The 17214-nt window shown below is 35.6% G+C and overlaps 1 protein-coding gene across 1 annotated transcript in view; it reads right to left on the minus strand.

Moving 5' to 3' along the window:
* Bap170 (Brahma associated protein 170kD) overlaps positions 1-16446 on the minus strand; it is a 38484-nt gene extending 22038 nt beyond the window's left edge. Inside the window, exons 1-25 of the mRNA XM_090116611.1 lie at positions 16139-16446; positions 15967-16057; positions 15722-15831; positions 14586-14707; positions 13865-14077; positions 13193-13437; positions 12447-12640; positions 12006-12099; positions 11075-11236; positions 10317-10481; positions 9315-9422; positions 8837-8971; positions 7663-7832; positions 6644-6762; positions 5396-5472; positions 4853-4966; positions 3650-3724; positions 3167-3259; positions 3065-3089; positions 2925-2980; positions 2352-2810; positions 1953-2039; positions 1171-1266; positions 756-797; positions 308-410 (exon numbers count right to left, since the gene is read on the minus strand). Of these exons, the coding sequence (XP_089972737.1) occupies positions 308-410; positions 756-797; positions 1171-1266; positions 1953-2039; positions 2352-2810; positions 2925-2980; positions 3065-3089; positions 3167-3259; positions 3650-3724; positions 4853-4966; positions 5396-5472; positions 6644-6762; positions 7663-7832; positions 8837-8971; positions 9315-9422; positions 10317-10481; positions 11075-11236; positions 12006-12099; positions 12447-12640; positions 13193-13437; positions 13865-14077; positions 14586-14707; positions 15722-15831; positions 15967-16057; positions 16139-16260 (3277 nt within the window). The 5' untranslated portion in view covers positions 16261-16446. The remainder of the gene's footprint in view (positions 1-307; positions 411-755; positions 798-1170; positions 1267-1952; positions 2040-2351; positions 2811-2924; positions 2981-3064; positions 3090-3166; positions 3260-3649; positions 3725-4852; positions 4967-5395; positions 5473-6643; positions 6763-7662; positions 7833-8836; positions 8972-9314; positions 9423-10316; positions 10482-11074; positions 11237-12005; positions 12100-12446; positions 12641-13192; positions 13438-13864; positions 14078-14585; positions 14708-15721; positions 15832-15966; positions 16058-16138) is intronic.
* Positions 16447-17214: the final 768 nt, after the last annotated feature.

The following is a 17214-nucleotide window of genomic DNA, read 5'->3' on the forward strand; positions in this document are numbered from 1 at the left end:
AGCCGGGAAAAAATTGTCAAATAACTTGTTGAAAACGCAATTTTGCTAGACTGCAGCCTTAAAGTAATTTTATTATTTTGGATTTGTGATTATCGTTTTTCGTAAAAAATGGTTAGATATTGTGCTGTTTACGGATGTATTTCATCAGAAAAACGCGAATTTTTTTTACGCTAGTCACAAATGTGCCAACCATAAAGCGTTAACACATACATTTGCAGTCTCTACAGTGTGACTGTCAAAACGATCATTTTGTATGGAGTGTCCGGGGTGTGGTATCGCATTAATATTTACTTTTATTTTAGCTTACCCTGCAGTATAAGTTGTCCGGACTGCGACGCAATAATGTTTTGCACGTCCATCGGTTGCACTTGTAACATCGGCTGTTGTACTTGTAATGTCGGTTGTTGTACCTTCAAACAATATAATAATATTTATTTTTAGATGTTAAAACAAAGTTAAATGAACTTGTTGCTGGCAACATTGTGTGTTACAGAGTTGATATGCAATAACATTTAGTTTCCAGTAACATTATTGCTGAACTGAACTATTGCTGAACAAATGTTTAGCCTCGTAGTCGTGTTATGACTACGAGGCTTTTCATAAGGATATTATTTAAATACAATGTTTTTGTATGATTATTAAAAAACTATAGAATATGTAAAAAATCGTATATGAGTGCTTTTGTGGTCACAAAACAAAAATAGTACCTAAATGTAAGAGCAATGAAAGTTACTTCAATTGAACAATACACATACCTGTAAGGTTGGTGCTTGAACTTGCATCGTCGGTTGTTGTACCTGTGTGTAAATACATTATTTTAAAATTATATATTGTACCTTATTCGAAGGTATATAGGATTGTTAAGGATATCAACTCAATTCAAAATAAAATGTGATTATGGACCAAATAAAGTCTAGCAAATAAAAACACCAAAAATGAAATAAGTTTTTGAAGTGAAACTTCTTTAGGCACGTTGAGGGTAAAATTTCAAGATCGCGTCTTGGCAATACATGGAGTAAGGAGACGATTTTGGTATTTTTAAATCTTGCTAAAGAAGTTTCACTATTGACACGTGTGCTCGGCACACACGCTCTTTTTTTGCTTATATAAGTTTCCAAATAAACAAAATATTGAGCAAATAAAAAAGTAAACTGAACAAAACAAAAATACCTGCAACAAAGGTTCTTGTATTATTACCGAAGGGTTATCCCCACCGCCGGCGACTATCATGGGGGGTTGCATCACTTCCTCTTGTTTTGGCGGCAACTGTGTACATACATACAAACAAAATAATTTATTACATTGAATCGTTACTGGGTGTGATTATGCCTATGCTTATTTCCCTGATTGAAGTAATAAGATTTTAAAATAATTTTAAACACGCTAGAAATTAAGTCAAATTAGTCATAGATAATAAATATGTAAGTAATAAAATTGTTGGATACACATAACAGAACAGTAGACTATTAATGTTTACAAGCTAATCCTTCAATAGTTTTGACTTCAAATTTAAAACATATTTCTTCACATTTTAACACAATTCAGAATCCAATAAATACTATAAAAGAAGATTATTATGAAAATAAATAAACACCTTAGCAGCCATTGGTCCAGACATAAGTATCCCACGAGGTCGCTACAATATCCAAATGTACAGACATGTATAACATTGTTGTAAAATGAAGGAAAAATTAAATTATAGGTTATAAAATTAGTTATAAAGAGATAATAGGTTATAAAGAGATGTAGTTTCTTTTATGTTTCTAAATTACAAAATTACCACATCGTGTTTATGTGCAAAACATAATTGAATATTTAAAAACATTAAACGCGTCACAAGTGGTGAAAATAAAGGATTATAAACAGTCAAAGAGTTGAAACCTGGATATAAATTATATTTCTACAGATATTTCGATTTTCATAAGTTTTTATTATACAAATAAAATGCATACCAAATCATCTTCATCTTCAAGCGCAGACGCCGCTAACGCCGCGTACAAATTAGCCGCTGTTTTTGACACGCTTTCTTGTGGCGAATTCTAAAACAAAATATGTAATTTATAAATAATGCATTATTTCTTTATTCTGATGACATTAATAAGACAAAATGGTGCTTAAGTAGTAAATTATATTATTAATGTTGAAAAAATTGCATTATTGAAAAAAAGCAGTGTCACGTTATTTCAGATTAACAATATTAAGTTTCAAACTAGAAAAACGTCCTTAGTCAAACATACAACATCGTAAAACATATCATAACTATCGACCCAGATGTACGACTCAAAAAAAATGTCAAAAAAAATCATCAAAAAGTTCTCCAATAAAAAATGTATTTAATACAAGAAAATTACCTCGGATTTTTCCTCAGTCTTAACTCTCTTCGCCGGCGGTTCCGTATAAGAATGATCTGTTACCACCGCTTCATTTTCACTCTTAACACTCTGTATGACACTTTGCATTATCTGTGGCACTTGATCATTTTTAATCTGTACCAGTTGCCCTTGATCATTTTTAAACTGTATCACGCCTTGATCGCTTTTGAGTTGTATAATCTGCCCGGATTCATTTTTAATCTGTATCAATTGTCCTTGATCGTTCTTTATTTGTATGTATGGTGCTGTTTGCATTACTACCGGTTCTGGGTTTATTTGTATGACGGGGTTATTTTCCTGTTTGACTTGCACTATTTGTCCCGTTTCGGTTATTTGAATTGTTGGCGCGTTCATTTGAGATGACATTTGAACCACTTGGACCGGTGGATTTGACTTCTTTTCTAGAAGATCAGCTAGCATTTTGTTTTGAGCCGCTTTCTGAAAAAGTATATATTATTATTACCAGCTTTTAAAAAATATATGGCAAAATATGTTTAGAACAAGTTATTATAATTTATTTGCATAATTCATTTAATTATTGGAATAACTTACAATTGTCAATTGAGCTTGTTCGTCGATTTGTATCTGCACTGGCTCTTCTTTAGGAACTGAAAAAAAATACAAAGACATAAATATAATTATAATAATTTATCATAATATTATACAAACAAAGAAATTGTATTATAACTCACCGGTGATATCTTCAGTCATATTGACCTATAATATAAAAGTTACAAATTAAACTCCAGTCATTCTTATAAAATATACAAATAATAAATAATGTTTAATATTACCTTATCGCCTTGTAAAGCTGGTGTATTGCTGGCAACACCCCCGGGGGTAATTGTAGTACATTTAATCAATGCTTCAGGGTCCACCTCCATTGCCTATAGAAATCAATAATTAAAATTACGAAAGCCTATTTTTCTATCAGACAATCTAATTAGAACAATAACTATTAAAAAAAAACAAATATGTACCTAGTTTTATAACTAAAGTGGATCATTTAAAAAAAACCGGTCATCGAATAATAAAATTAACCATGTCTTAAATTTATTATTCCATTTATATCTTAGAATTTTCTAATGCCAATCAGCGAAAATTGTTTTGCGACCAATGAAAATAGAAATTTTTAAATTCAACTCAAATTATCAGGTAATAAATCGGTTGAATTTCCCGAAAATACGCCAATCAGTGAAAAAATGTTTAAAGCCAATGTAAATAGCAATTGTAAATTCAACTTTAATACTCAATTAATAAGGTTGTATTTCCCATACCGTATTCTGATTGCCTTGTATAACAACAGACGCGACAGTCCCGACTCGCTGTTGACTTTGCTGTCTTTGTGCAACCTGCGTATTGGTAAATATTATAGACAAATGTATTTAAACTGTTAATTAACCAGGTAAAATCCCATGGTCATTGCACATGCATAAGTTTTTATTGTGGATTTCGATAAGAATTCGAAAAAAAAATTATTTGAATGAAATCAGAAAATAATTCTCATAAGGAGTTATCACAATTGGAAAACTTCAGTGGTTTAGTTTATGAAAAATCCATGTTCGTATAAAAGTGTAAATTTTTAGTGTATCACAAATAAATTTTCTAAAGTTTAATATATGCATATAGCAAGCCTAGTTTTACTTTCTTTTAATATATAGTTAGAATTAGAATATAGGAGAAAATTATAACATAAGACCTCATGTAATAAATAAAATGAATACCTTTTCATTACTATCAAACTTGATATGTCTTTATCAAAGCGAGATTCTATTTCGCTTTTTTATTCTCTCAACGCTAAAGCTAGATGTCGTATTTAATATTGCTTACTATTTTGTTTAATTTATTTCCTAGATTTATTACAAAATACATGCTCCAAATAAGCGTCTCAACGCATGCCAATATCGACTTTAGTTATATCGTTGTTAGTTTTATTTTTACGTGCACTACTTTCGCTACTACTGTATTATATTGTATCACACGTTTCTCATGCATGGGTTATTTTTAATCTGTGATTTTAACTTTACCATTTTGACGAGTCAACTGACTGCTCAAACCTTTTGTGTGAAATAATTATTATTATGTTGTACTTTATTTTGTTAAAGTTCCATTTAAAAACATTATAAATTAAAAATTTATCGAAGTAATTCTCAATATTGCCTGTAAACAGGATCTCAATAAAGTTATAGAAGAATCATTGAACAAAAAAAAATCGTATTAAAACATGAATCCTGAAGACATTTTCCATCTATGAGTTGAAATAAAATCGAATATATTACAACAAATGTAACTAATTAAAATTATATTGTATATTGAATAACTTAAAAAACAACCTACAAAAACTAACTAAGTGAAAAATCACCTCAAAATATCGTCTACAAATAAATAACGTGAAAAGTAACACTGCTATTTATCACTGTTACTTTTCACGTATCACTAAAAATCACAGCTACGTGTTAGTACTGTTAGTATGCACTTACTTGCGGTTGTATGCCGGGGCTTACTTTATGGGCGAGTAGATGTTTGATCAGCGAAGTGTTGGACGGGTTCGATTCCAGCGCTTGTGAGAGATGCGGGTGCGATATCGGTTGAGCCTGTAGGGTATTGGTGATTTATAGCGAAATCACAGTGAAATAACAGTTATTTTTGGGAGTGATTTATAGTAACGGAATCACAGTTAAATCACAGTCAATACAATCGTTACTTTTGGTTGTGATTTATAGTAACGGAATCACAGTTATATTAAACGAGCTACTATAGATACGGACAAATTTTCAACTTATCTTTTAGTAACATACATTCGATATTATATCTCTTCAAAATCAATCATAAGAAACTATATAATACATATTTAGAACGCGTGAAAAATTCATACATTTTAATATTCGTATTATTAATTTAATTAAGTTTAAGAAGATTATTTTTGATAACTAAACTGACCAACAATTACTTACAAATTCATCATGTTCATGGACTTTATTGAGGGAAAAAATTAGTTTGAATCATTTTATTATAATCCTTACCGCTGGTTGAGCTACAACGGGTTTAACTTCAGGCGTTTTGTTCGTCAGTTGCGCTTTCAGTATCGGCGATGACGGTCCTGTCGAATTACATAATAAACATATGTATTACAATAAATATCATAAAGACATTGTATAAATCTTTAAAAATAAATAGAGGACAAATAATTATATGTTAGGAATTTGCTTTATGTAATGATGTATTATAATCTCCTCACCCTCTCTCCTCATCCACTCTCTTCGCCCTCTCTCCTCGCCCTCTCTCCTCACCCCCTCTCCTCTCCCTCTCTCCGCGCCCTCTCTACTCGCCCTCTAGTCGCCCTCTACTAGCCCTCTCTACTCGCCCTCTCTCCGCGCCCTCTCTCCCCACCCTCTCTCCTCGCCCTCTCTCCTCTCCCTCTCTCCGCGCCCTCTCTACTCGTCCCCTCTCCTCGCCCTCTATCCTCGCCCTCTCTCCTCACCCTCTCTCCTCTCCCTCTCTCCTCGCCCTCTCTCCTCGCCCTCTCTCCTCACCATCTCACCTCACCCTCTCTCCGCGCCCTCTCTACTCGCCCTCTCTCCTCGCCCTCTCTCCTCCCTTTCTCACTCACTCTCACTCACTCCACTCACCGGGCGGCGGGTTGACCTTCACCGCACTAGGCTTGGCCCGTATGCCCACGTACATCTGCTGCATCTCTCCTCTCCCTCTCTCACTCACTCACTCACTCTCACTCCACTCACCTGGCGGCGGGTTGACCTTCACCGCACTAGGCTTGGCCCGTATGCCCACGTACATCTGCTGCATCTCTCCTCTCCCTCTCTCACTCACTCACTCACTCTCACTCCACTCACCTGGCGGCGGGTTGACCTTCACCGCACTAGGCTTGGCCCGTATGCCCACGTACATCTGCTGCATCTCTCCTCTCACTCTCACTCACTCACTCTCACTCCACTCACCGGGCGGCGGGTTGACCTTCACCGCACTAGGCTTGGCCCGTATGCCCACGTACATCTGCTGCATCTCTCCTCTCACTCTCACTCACTCACTCTCACTCCACTCACCGGGCGGCGGGTTGACCTTCACCGCACTAGGCTTGGCCCGTATGCCCACGTAAATCCACTGCATCTCTCCTCTCACTCTCACTCACTCACTCTCACTCCACTCACCGGGCGGCGGGTTGACCTTCACCGCACTAGGCTTGGCCCGTATGCCCACGTACATCTGCTGCATCTCTCCTCTCACTCTCACTCACTCACTCTCACTCCACTCACCGGGCGGCGGGTTGACCTTCACCGCACTAGGCTTGGCCCGTATGCCCACGTACATCTGCTGCATCTCTCCGTTCGCAGCTGCCACTGTGTTGGGGCCCACTGTGCCGCCGAACACTGTTCTGTAATAAAGATATACCAAAATAATATAGTGACGGATATTTATGTGTGTCAAAAAGTGCTTTAATTATTTATTTTAGCATAAAAAAATTCGGATATCGCAGATTTGTTAGTAGATAAAAAAAACCTAAGTATTAATGTCAGTAATTATATCTAAAAACTAAGTCCAGCATAGGACACTACGCGTAGACAAGTCGCTTTGACACAACAAGTGTGCGCACAAAGTGTCCCATGATGGGCGCACTTACATCCTCCGCGATGGTCCTTATAATACTGTTGGAACTGCCCCTCACTCTCATTAAAAGAGAGCGAAGTCGCTTTAACAAAGCTATTGATTACTAATAGAAATGCGAGTTTGTCTGTTTTTTTTTTGTCTTTCTATAACGTAGCAACGTAAACGGTCTGTTTTTTGCGATATGATTTTTGTGTCTGGATTAAGAAGCTGGATCGTATGTAATAGGCTACTTCTTATCGCATCTAAACATGTCATTTTGGTGGAAAAATTTATTATCATGCGCAGTATCACTCCGAAATTCATAAATTCCGAATGCAGACCGCGCAGTATATAAAATTACATGCATTAATAATTGCTGATCTTCCACCATTGGAAACAGTTTTTTTTTAACCTAGTAGATATTAAGTGCTAGATCATAAAATATTCAAAATGTACAAATTCAAATTCAAATTCAAATTATATTAATTTGCTAGAATGCAGTTACAAATCATAGATGTTTCAATTACAATATTATGTGGCTAATACATTCTACCCATTGATTGGGTGTGCAAATATTCAAAAGAAAGTTGATTAGTCTATTATTTAAATATACACACAATTCAATTTTCACAATTACACGACATAAACAAAATTGATTAAATTCACATGTTACAATATATTAACTCACCTCACAAGCCGCGGAAAGTGCGCAGGCGCAATAATCCCCTTGCGCCCCATTTTCGTGCAACTCGTCATATAATGGCGGTACAGTTCAGCGGCGTCCAACGTTGTGTTGTCGTTCGCTGGTAACGGCTCGTACGCTGAACGCAGCCACGCTTGTGCGAAGTGCTCGTTTTCCTTGTGAATTACATTAATTTTAAAGCTTAACCATCAAGCAAAATTGAACAATAATCACAAATTAATTTAGTGGGAAAAGATTAATTTTCGATTTTTACGATCAAGTAACATTGAACAATATGTATGTAATTACAAATTAATAAATTCATCTGTAACAATGCATATTACGTAGCTAAGGGGATGGCGAGCGTTCTCAGTTCTCAGAGTGAAGCGGTCGCGCAACGAATACGTTAATAAAATTAAGTAATAAAGCCAATAGTAGTTACTTCCATTGAGTATAGCATTTCATATCTATACTAATATTATAAAGCTGAAGAGTTTGTTTGTTTGAACGTGCTTATCTCAGGAACTACTGAGCCGATTTGAAAAATTATTTCGGTGTTAGATAGCCCATTCATCGAGGAAGGCCTATATATCATCACGCTAAGACAATCAGGAGCGGAGCAATGTGAAACCGCGGAGCACATCTAGTATATAACTCACAGGCAACTGACTGACATAGTGATCTATCAACGCACAGTCCAAACCTCTGAACGGATCGGGCTGAAATTTGGCATGCAGGTAGACGTTAGGACGTAGGTATCCGCTAACAAAGGATTATGATCAATTCTTCATAAAAGCACGCAGGCGAAGCTGCGGGCAACAGCTAATCTATATATATATATATAAACTAGCGGTCCGCCCCGGCTTCGCCCGTGGTACATATGAAAAATAGATGTTGGCCGATTCTCAGACTTACCCGATATGCACAGAAAATTTCATGAGAATCGGTCCACCCGTTTCGGAGGAGTATGCAGACTAACATTGTGACACGAGAATTTTATATATAAGATGAAACCCGTTTCGCGTTGTCACGGCATCACGTGTGTACGGCTGAACCGATTTCGATAATTCTTTTTTATTATATTCCTTGAAGTACGAGGATGGTTCTTATGTAGAGAAAACGTAAATATGTACGACGGGCGAAGGCGGGGCGGCCCGCTAGTATAATAAATATATCTCACTTGTACAGTCCGCTGGTGCAAGTGCGACACTTGTATGGATGACAGCGGCGGTGCGGGCGAAGCGCTCGCGGCGCTCGGGTGTGCGTGCGCGTGCGCAGGGGAAGGGGATTCTTGAGATTTTACCGGTGTTTGGGGCTGAAAAATCGATGAAAATATAGAAAAAAATCTAAAAATATATATAGTTAATAATTCGAAATTATTTTTGTATATACATATATGTGGAAACACACTTTCTGTTGTATATTGCACACTTTGGTTTAGAAAGAGATGCAGATATACATACAAAATTACATAGAACGAGATATAAATACCATTATCATATTATGCTATGTTAGTATGAATAATGAAACATTATTTCAACGTTCATAGGTTTCGCATATTTTATGATGACATGAATCTCTTTAATTCTGAAATATTTTACTGAAAAAAACTTGTTTGTAAAAACTATTAAACACGGAAATAAACTTAGAAAACATACCTGTGGTTGTGGTTGTGGTCTCTCCGGCTCCCGTTCAACGACTGCCGGACCGCTGACTGTTTCAACTACCCTCATTAATATACACGCACGAGGACCGTAACTTTGTGCCTGTAAAAAAATGTTAGTCTAAGTTTTAAATCCATGAAAAATTTTACAAAATTGTGTAAAAAGTATGCTGTTCCCGAAGATCAAATAACAACATGGCAATGAAAAATTTAAAATTATAAATTTAGTCTGATTTTTGTTATAATTTGCTTACAGATAAGAAAATCTGACTACATTTATAATTTTTATACTCTTCTAACTTAAAATTTGCCCTCGAAGGACCAATCCACATATACATCATGTTAGAGTCTATTAACAACAAATTACTAGCCTCAAAGGACATACCTCAACAGTAACAAGCGACACGAGCGTGTGCACGAGGCCAGTGACTCGCGCCACCGACTCGCTCGCGGCCTCTCCCAGCGATGTAAGTGCGTATATACACTCTAGCGTGCACACTAGCACCATTATATCGCGTAGCGTTAGGGACATACACACCTCAACAGTAACAAGCGACACGAGCGTGTGCACGAGGCCAGTGACTCGCGCCACCGACTCGCTCGCGGCCTCTCCCAGCGATGTAAGTGCGTATATACACTCTAGCGTGCACACTAGCACCATTATATCGCGTAGCGTTAGGGACATACACACCTCAACAGTAACAAGCGACACGAGCGTGTGCACGAGGCCAGTGACTCGCGCCACCGACTCGCTCGCGGCCTCTCCCAGCGATGTAAGTGCGTATATACACTCTAGCGTGCACACTAGCACCATTATATCGCGTAGCGTTAGGGACATACACACCTCAACAGTAACAAGCGACACGAGCGTGTGCACGAGGCCAGTGACTCGCGCCACCGACTCGCTCGCGGCCTCTCCCAGCGATGTAAGTGCGTATATACACTCTAGCGTGCACACTAGCACCATTATATCGCGTAGCGTTAGGGACATACACACCTCAACAGTAACAAGCGACACGAGCGTGTGCACGAGGCCAGTGACTCGCGCCACCGACTCGCTCGCGGCCTCTCCCAGCGATGTAAGTGCGTATATACACTCTAGCGTGCACACTAGCACCATTATATCGCGTAGCGTTAGGAGGGAGCATACGTCGCTGTATACCTACGGAAAAAAAGTTTTTTTTTTAAGCTATTGCATAGCTTCTATCTCGGGCCTTGAGCGCGGGGACCGATTCGAGAAATTGCGTAACGAAAAAACCTCACGCTCCCCACTCCGACGGACACGGAGGTGTGGCTTGAAGGCATGCTTTACCGCGGCAGTCCCCGAGTGCCACACGTCTTTTTTCATATATTGACACTTTAAGGTAGTATATGCTGGTGGTCTATTATTGCATCATTTATAATATTTCACAGTAAAAAATCTAGGCATTTTAGACGAGCTTTAGAAAAAAAGTTTTTTTCAATGAAGAGTCAATATGTGGCGAATAGTTTTAAACATATGTATTTAGAAGATAAACTTAGGGCTGATTTTACAATCCTTGGTTAAAACTTATTCGTCGAAGAATGTATTAAACTACCATTTCAAAAATGTATTCTTATTACGTACGTTACACATTTGACAGGTGACATTTTAATATTATCGTGTAACACTTTATTTGACGGGTAAGTTTTATCCAAGGATAGAAAAAATGGCCCATAATAGTGCTTAATAATCGGTATTATTGCACAAGCTTATTCAAAACTGTTCTTATTCACCTTAGCCTCCAAAGATTTCAACAGCGCATCTTCATTGGATTCATTCTGCGCCAACTTATTCAACAACTCAAGAGCTGACAATATTCTGGCACGGTCAGACGAAGACAATGACGTTTGTATTGTTGATAGTATGTGTCGCGATATCAAACAGGTTGCAGGATCCTGGAGGAACAAATGGCCTTGTTATTTTTTAATTTCTTTGTTACAGGGAAATCCATACTAATATTATAAATGCGAAAGTAACTCTGTCTATCTGTCTGTTACTCAATCACGCCTTAACTACTGAACCAATTTGCATGAAATTTGGTATAGTGATATTTTGATACCCGAGAAAGGACATAGGCTACTTTATACCCCGGGACATAGGATAGGTTTTATCCCGGAAATCCCACGGGAACGGGTACTATGCGGGTTTTTCTTTGACTGCGCGGGAGAAGCCGCGGGTGGAAAGCTAGTGTTAAATAAAGAAAAAAAGTGGAATAATGCAAAGAGGAGAGGGTGGCATCATGATTAATAAAGGGTCTATATCAATTAAGATCAACATTAGATTTTTTCTACATAATTAAAACAAATATAACTTGGAGATGGACTTAGTAACTCACCTATTCTCTGCTTCCTAAAGTTACTGATGATATTGTACAGTGAATAAGTAAATTTACTATATAGGAGAATATGAATTTCATTGCGACATATTTTTGATTAAAACTTTGAAATAACACAAATATTATCAAACACGAATCAAAGGAATTTACTGAAGAACTGTAAAATAATTTCACCCTAGAAGAATTACATAGTCCTTAGATGAAAACTGTTCATTATAATTCACATAGGCAAGAAGAATTATTGATAGAACGAGCTTAAGAAATAGTTAAATTTCATAGTAAATGAAAGCTTATATTCTTCTTGTATATAAATTTAAAACATTGCTTACCTTTATAATTAATTCAGCCGAAATATTCCCCAACGTATCTAAACCACTCTGACGCAGTGTACCAACCCAACAATTAGCACAGAGCAATAAAAACCTGCAATACATTGAACACTACTTAAAATACGATTAAGAAACATAATATGGCATATTTACCTTTTTTTTCGTAGAATCATATCCGTATATCTTTAAGTATCAAAACTAAAGTTATAAAAAATGTAAAAATGCCTAAGTATGTTTGTATATGTATATAGATATGATATGTATTTCTGTTCAGTGTTTTTACCAATTTTTTTAAATAGAAACAAAAGGAATTCTTAGTTAAAACCTACATTCTTAAAAATAAAAACTGCTAAAAGAATGTAGATTATAATAATAATATCATGGAGTTCAACATCCAAATAAACCAACAAAATTATTCTCTCAAAACATTCAAAATCTCACCGAATAAGCGTAGTATTCTTAGCCAGATACTGCAAGTTCTCTTCATGGAACGACAGTGATCGTACAATAGACGCAATTTGCACGACCCTCTGTGTGTACACACAGCTCGCACCCCCAGGCAACTCCGGGGCGAAAAGCTGGTCTTCCTCCGAGGGTTCCGTCACCCAGTCTTCTACTTCCTGTTGGTGAAGCTGCTTTTGGCGTTTGCGTGTGGGAATTAGTGAAAAAATAATAAAAAAATAACGAAAGAATCAAAAAATGTAATAAAAGAAACAAAAATAAAATATGTGAGAGAATTAGAGCAAAAAAAAATGTATGCGTGTACTAGAGTACACACGTAAGAAGTGAAACTTCTTTATGACCTTAAAAATGTCACGAGTATGGCGTAACGCAAAAATGTCACGCGTACGGCGTAACGCAAAAATGTTGCACTAAATTTTTGTCCAACCCCGATAAAGAAGTTTCACTTCAATAACAGAATACAAAAGACATTAAAAATGATAAGAAACTCAAAAAAAACATAATAAAAAATGTAAACTAAACTTGATAAGTTTATTTACATTGTTACAACTACAACATAAATTATAATTGTAACAGCACATTAAGTTTATCGCCACGGAAAAGGGTAACTTTAAATTATTCAACTATTATAATAAATCAAGTGAATATAGAAAATTTTAATTCACATTTGGGACAATTATTCTTAAATATTTTACCTATCTACCTAATAAAATATCACCACTCACATCATCCACCACCTTATCGAGTATATCACCATCATCGCCCCCATTCAGCAGGCAATCTGTCAACGCATTATGCGCGGCTAAAGCTTGAACCATCAACTCTGGTTGTTCGATACCAGGTTGCATGAACTTTGTCTCATCGGCTAATTCTTTGGCACCCCCACCCCCCGCTCTCATCTGCCAGAACTCGTGCGGATAGCGGCCACGCGCTTCGTAGTACGAGCGGCCGATTGTATCGCGGAGACTTGCTGTAAGTAATTATAATAATAATAAATACACTTTATTTAGCACCAAATAAAAACAGACAATATAACAAAAAGAAAAAGACAATATAATATAAAGCCAAAAAGGCGGCCTTATCGCTACTGAGCGATTTCTACCAGGCAATTATTTGTTTAATTATGAACATTTAAATATTGTAAAAAGTTATTGTTTAAAATGTGCTTGTGTTGTTCATATATCTAGTGAAATTTTTTAATAAATTTATAAAAACCGATGTTAATAGTATACTGTAATAGTTCAAATAGTGCCTAGGACATTGCATCAAGATGAATAAAAAAATGGGAAATTACTACCCCTAAATAAAGGAAAATTGCTACCCTCTTTGTCATAAAGAAATCATTCCGACTACAAAATTTTGTCACATCTTTTTAGATACATTAAAAAAATACTTACAATGATTATAAACACCAGCATGAGCCAACAAAAAGTCCAATATATGTGACGTTGTGCTCAACGGCAGCCTGTTAGAGTGATCGGCAGCTAGCACTGTACATACATTCACTGCGAAGTCTTGTTCATTGGGCATAGGAGATAGTAAAGATAGCGTCAGTCTTTCAGATGGTCCCGCAAACCGAGGCGTACTTGTTTTCAACTGTTCTCCGGATGCTAAAAGTAGATTTAAAAAAAATAAATTAGACAAAATCATAGTAGTTTAGCGGGAAAGTATCCTCATATTATGAAGTAAGACATGTTGTACAAATTTGGATTAATGATAAATTTATTAAAGTTAATAATAATTTAATATTTTTAAATTTTTTATTATATAAGTATTATTAAATTTTTAGTAAGTACTAGAAGTTAAAAATGAACACATTCTTACATTAACTGCTTTAAACAACAATGCTTGCAGTGTCTTTTTACACGTTTTATATTAGCTTCACCTGTATGTTTGTTTGTTTGTAACCAACTTCTTTGGGCGCGATTTTGACCCACTTTAAACGGCCAGATTTCGTTCAAACTTTGTAGATTTATTGAGGACAGATGACAATACACTAATTTGATAAAATTTTCTATTTTTTAGTTCGGTTTTCTATAAAAAGCGTGTTTTTTAGTTTTTTTTAACTATTATTATGTACAATAATTGATTAAATGTTCTTAATAAAACTAATAATACCTGATATATAAGTGCCGCTGCCAAAGGATATCCTCGGCATACCACCTCCCCTCCCTCTTCTGGGGTCCTCGTCCATGTCATTATCATCGTCTCTCCCTGGTGGACCTTTGGCTCTTTCATATCTAAAAAATATTGTTATTTTTTATATTTCATGTATAGATTCCAAAAGTATGCAAATTAAGTCAGTTTTATAATGCTCAATAAGTGTGCCAATATACCACTTACTTTTTCAATTTGCTAACAAGACTGTTTTAAATACAGTCAAAGTTCCTTATTCGCGCTTTCTTCATTCGCGGTTTCACTATTCGCGGGTGGAAAAAATGCGACCTAATTTCTATATTCGCGGCCCAAAATTCTTTATTCGAATTTGATCGAATCGGTACATCGGTACATACATATGTATTTACCTAAATAAAAATCAATTGTTATCCTTAGAAAACGCCTGAACTACAACTACGAATTTATAATGTTGACTAAAAAACGAGTAAAAAGTGCTAAGCCATAGCCTAAACCTGAAGATAATACCTAATTAAATAGTAATTAATAAATATGTATGGTCAAAAATTTCAATAAAACTGATTTCTTTATATATTTGCTTCCTTATTTCGTCACCTAGGAACGTATCCCCTATAACCCCATACAAATTACCATTCCATATTCACGGTTTCTCTATTCGCGGCCCATTTACGGTACCTATTGCCCGCGAATAAAGAACTTTTACTGTATATCAAAATGTTATCCATAATAATAGACTATTGATATAAAGCGACGCTCAAACACATAAAAAAATGTTTCAAAACTAATATTCAAAATGTTCCAAATGCAGACAAAAAAATTTGACAGGTCATACATAATCTCATTACACTCATTTGACTGACCGGTTGGCTTGGTTGGTAGTGGCCCTGCCTTCCAAGCCAGAGGTCGTGGATTCATTTGTGTGATGAACATAGATGTTTGCTCTGTGTCTGGGTGTTAATTATCTATATAAGTATTTATTTAAAAATTATATATGTATGTCTATCAGCCATCTGGTTTCCATAACACAAGAGAAAGCTTAATATGGGATCTGATTATGCCGTGTGAAAATTGTCCCGAAATATTTATATTTATTTATATACTATTACAAAAATACTCACTTCTCCAAGTACATGCCATATATTCGACGTAGTAATGTGGATCCATTCACACAAGGATACGGCAATTTTAGAGGTCTTAAAAATGCTTCCCATGTGTCCGTTTGGTTTACCTAAAAACCAATTAGATTATGCATAATGTACTTTAAAACTATATATAAAAATGTATCATAGCAATTTATTTTTGTATAAGCAACTTTTTTTATACAGGAATAGAATAAAAACCATGCATTTTTAAGAATTCTTACTTTACTGAGGCCCCCCCTCTGCTGAACTAATGAATATAAAAGATATAAATCTATATCCACGCCATTTACTACTGGTATCTTATACGGTATGCTGAAAGAAAACAATAAAATATGATATGGTATAACCACAAGTACTAATCATATCTATTTTTGTTTTACAAACGTTACACACTTTTTACTTTCATTGAACTGCTTCAATTCTTTCAGAAATGTATCTTTATCCTTTACATAGTCTCTTGATTTCGTGTTTATTTGTGATTTTGCCATTTTTGTGCTTAAATCTATGAGCGGCATCAGACGCTAACTTTTAACACCTATTTAAAAGGATAATACTTTGCAAAAATGAAGAATTTGTGTTGTGAGGATCTAAAATAGATCCCCCTTAATGCATATTAACCAATAAATGATCGAATCAAACTATTTTTTCAGAAAAAAAGCACAATTTTTAAAATACATAGCTCACACGATACACCGTTTGAGTTTAGACTCGGTTCTGACATTTGAATTTGACTTGTTTGACAGTGACACATTATTTGGACACATTCGAGATGCATTCAGGAAAAAGTTTTTGTACTTTATTTATGCATATTAAACTCGCTTTGCGATACTCTGTGGCGATACTTGTGGCGATACTGAAGGAACGTGATTTGTTTTCATTCCTTATGTTTAATTCAATTTACCAGATTTATTTTCACGATATTTGTCTATTATATGATAATCTGTTTTATGTCCGTACCTACCACACCATGCAAATATTCGTAAAAAAATATGTAGATATAAATAGATATTATTGTGTATAGGTACTTGTGGGTACACAGTACTCTTTTACACAGTACTCAGTTCTTTTATGTGCCAATGTGAGTTTTGGCCCAGTTACATCAGTTTTTCAATTATGTAAGCAAACTAGAACTTCTAGCTCTAGGTATATAGATGTGATGTACTTAGATCTAGTTTCATTAATTATTAGAGAGTATATAGACAAGTTTACAAGCTAAAAAGTTTCTTAAAAAGAGGGGTTCTATTTTTATGCTAGCAAAATATATATATATATATTTTTTGTTGGCTAGTAAATGGAAACCATGTGTTTAGCTTATTTTTCAATTGTGGCATATTTTGAGAATTATGAATGTTTGAATTCATCGTAAGAACGTTTGATTCATCAACTCACTCAGTATTATATAAACGAGTTCTTCTTTCTTTCTTTCGGGATTCTTACTTACCGGGATTTGGAAAGCATCGTCTTGGACT

The sequence above is a fragment of the Colias eurytheme genome, chromosome 26 (assembly GCF_061535395.1).
Source record: "Colias eurytheme isolate Ceu_HAF_F1 chromosome 26, ilColEury1 Martin Lab GWU primary, whole genome shotgun sequence".
NCBI classification, from domain to species: domain Eukaryota; kingdom Metazoa; phylum Arthropoda; class Insecta; order Lepidoptera; family Pieridae; genus Colias; species Colias eurytheme.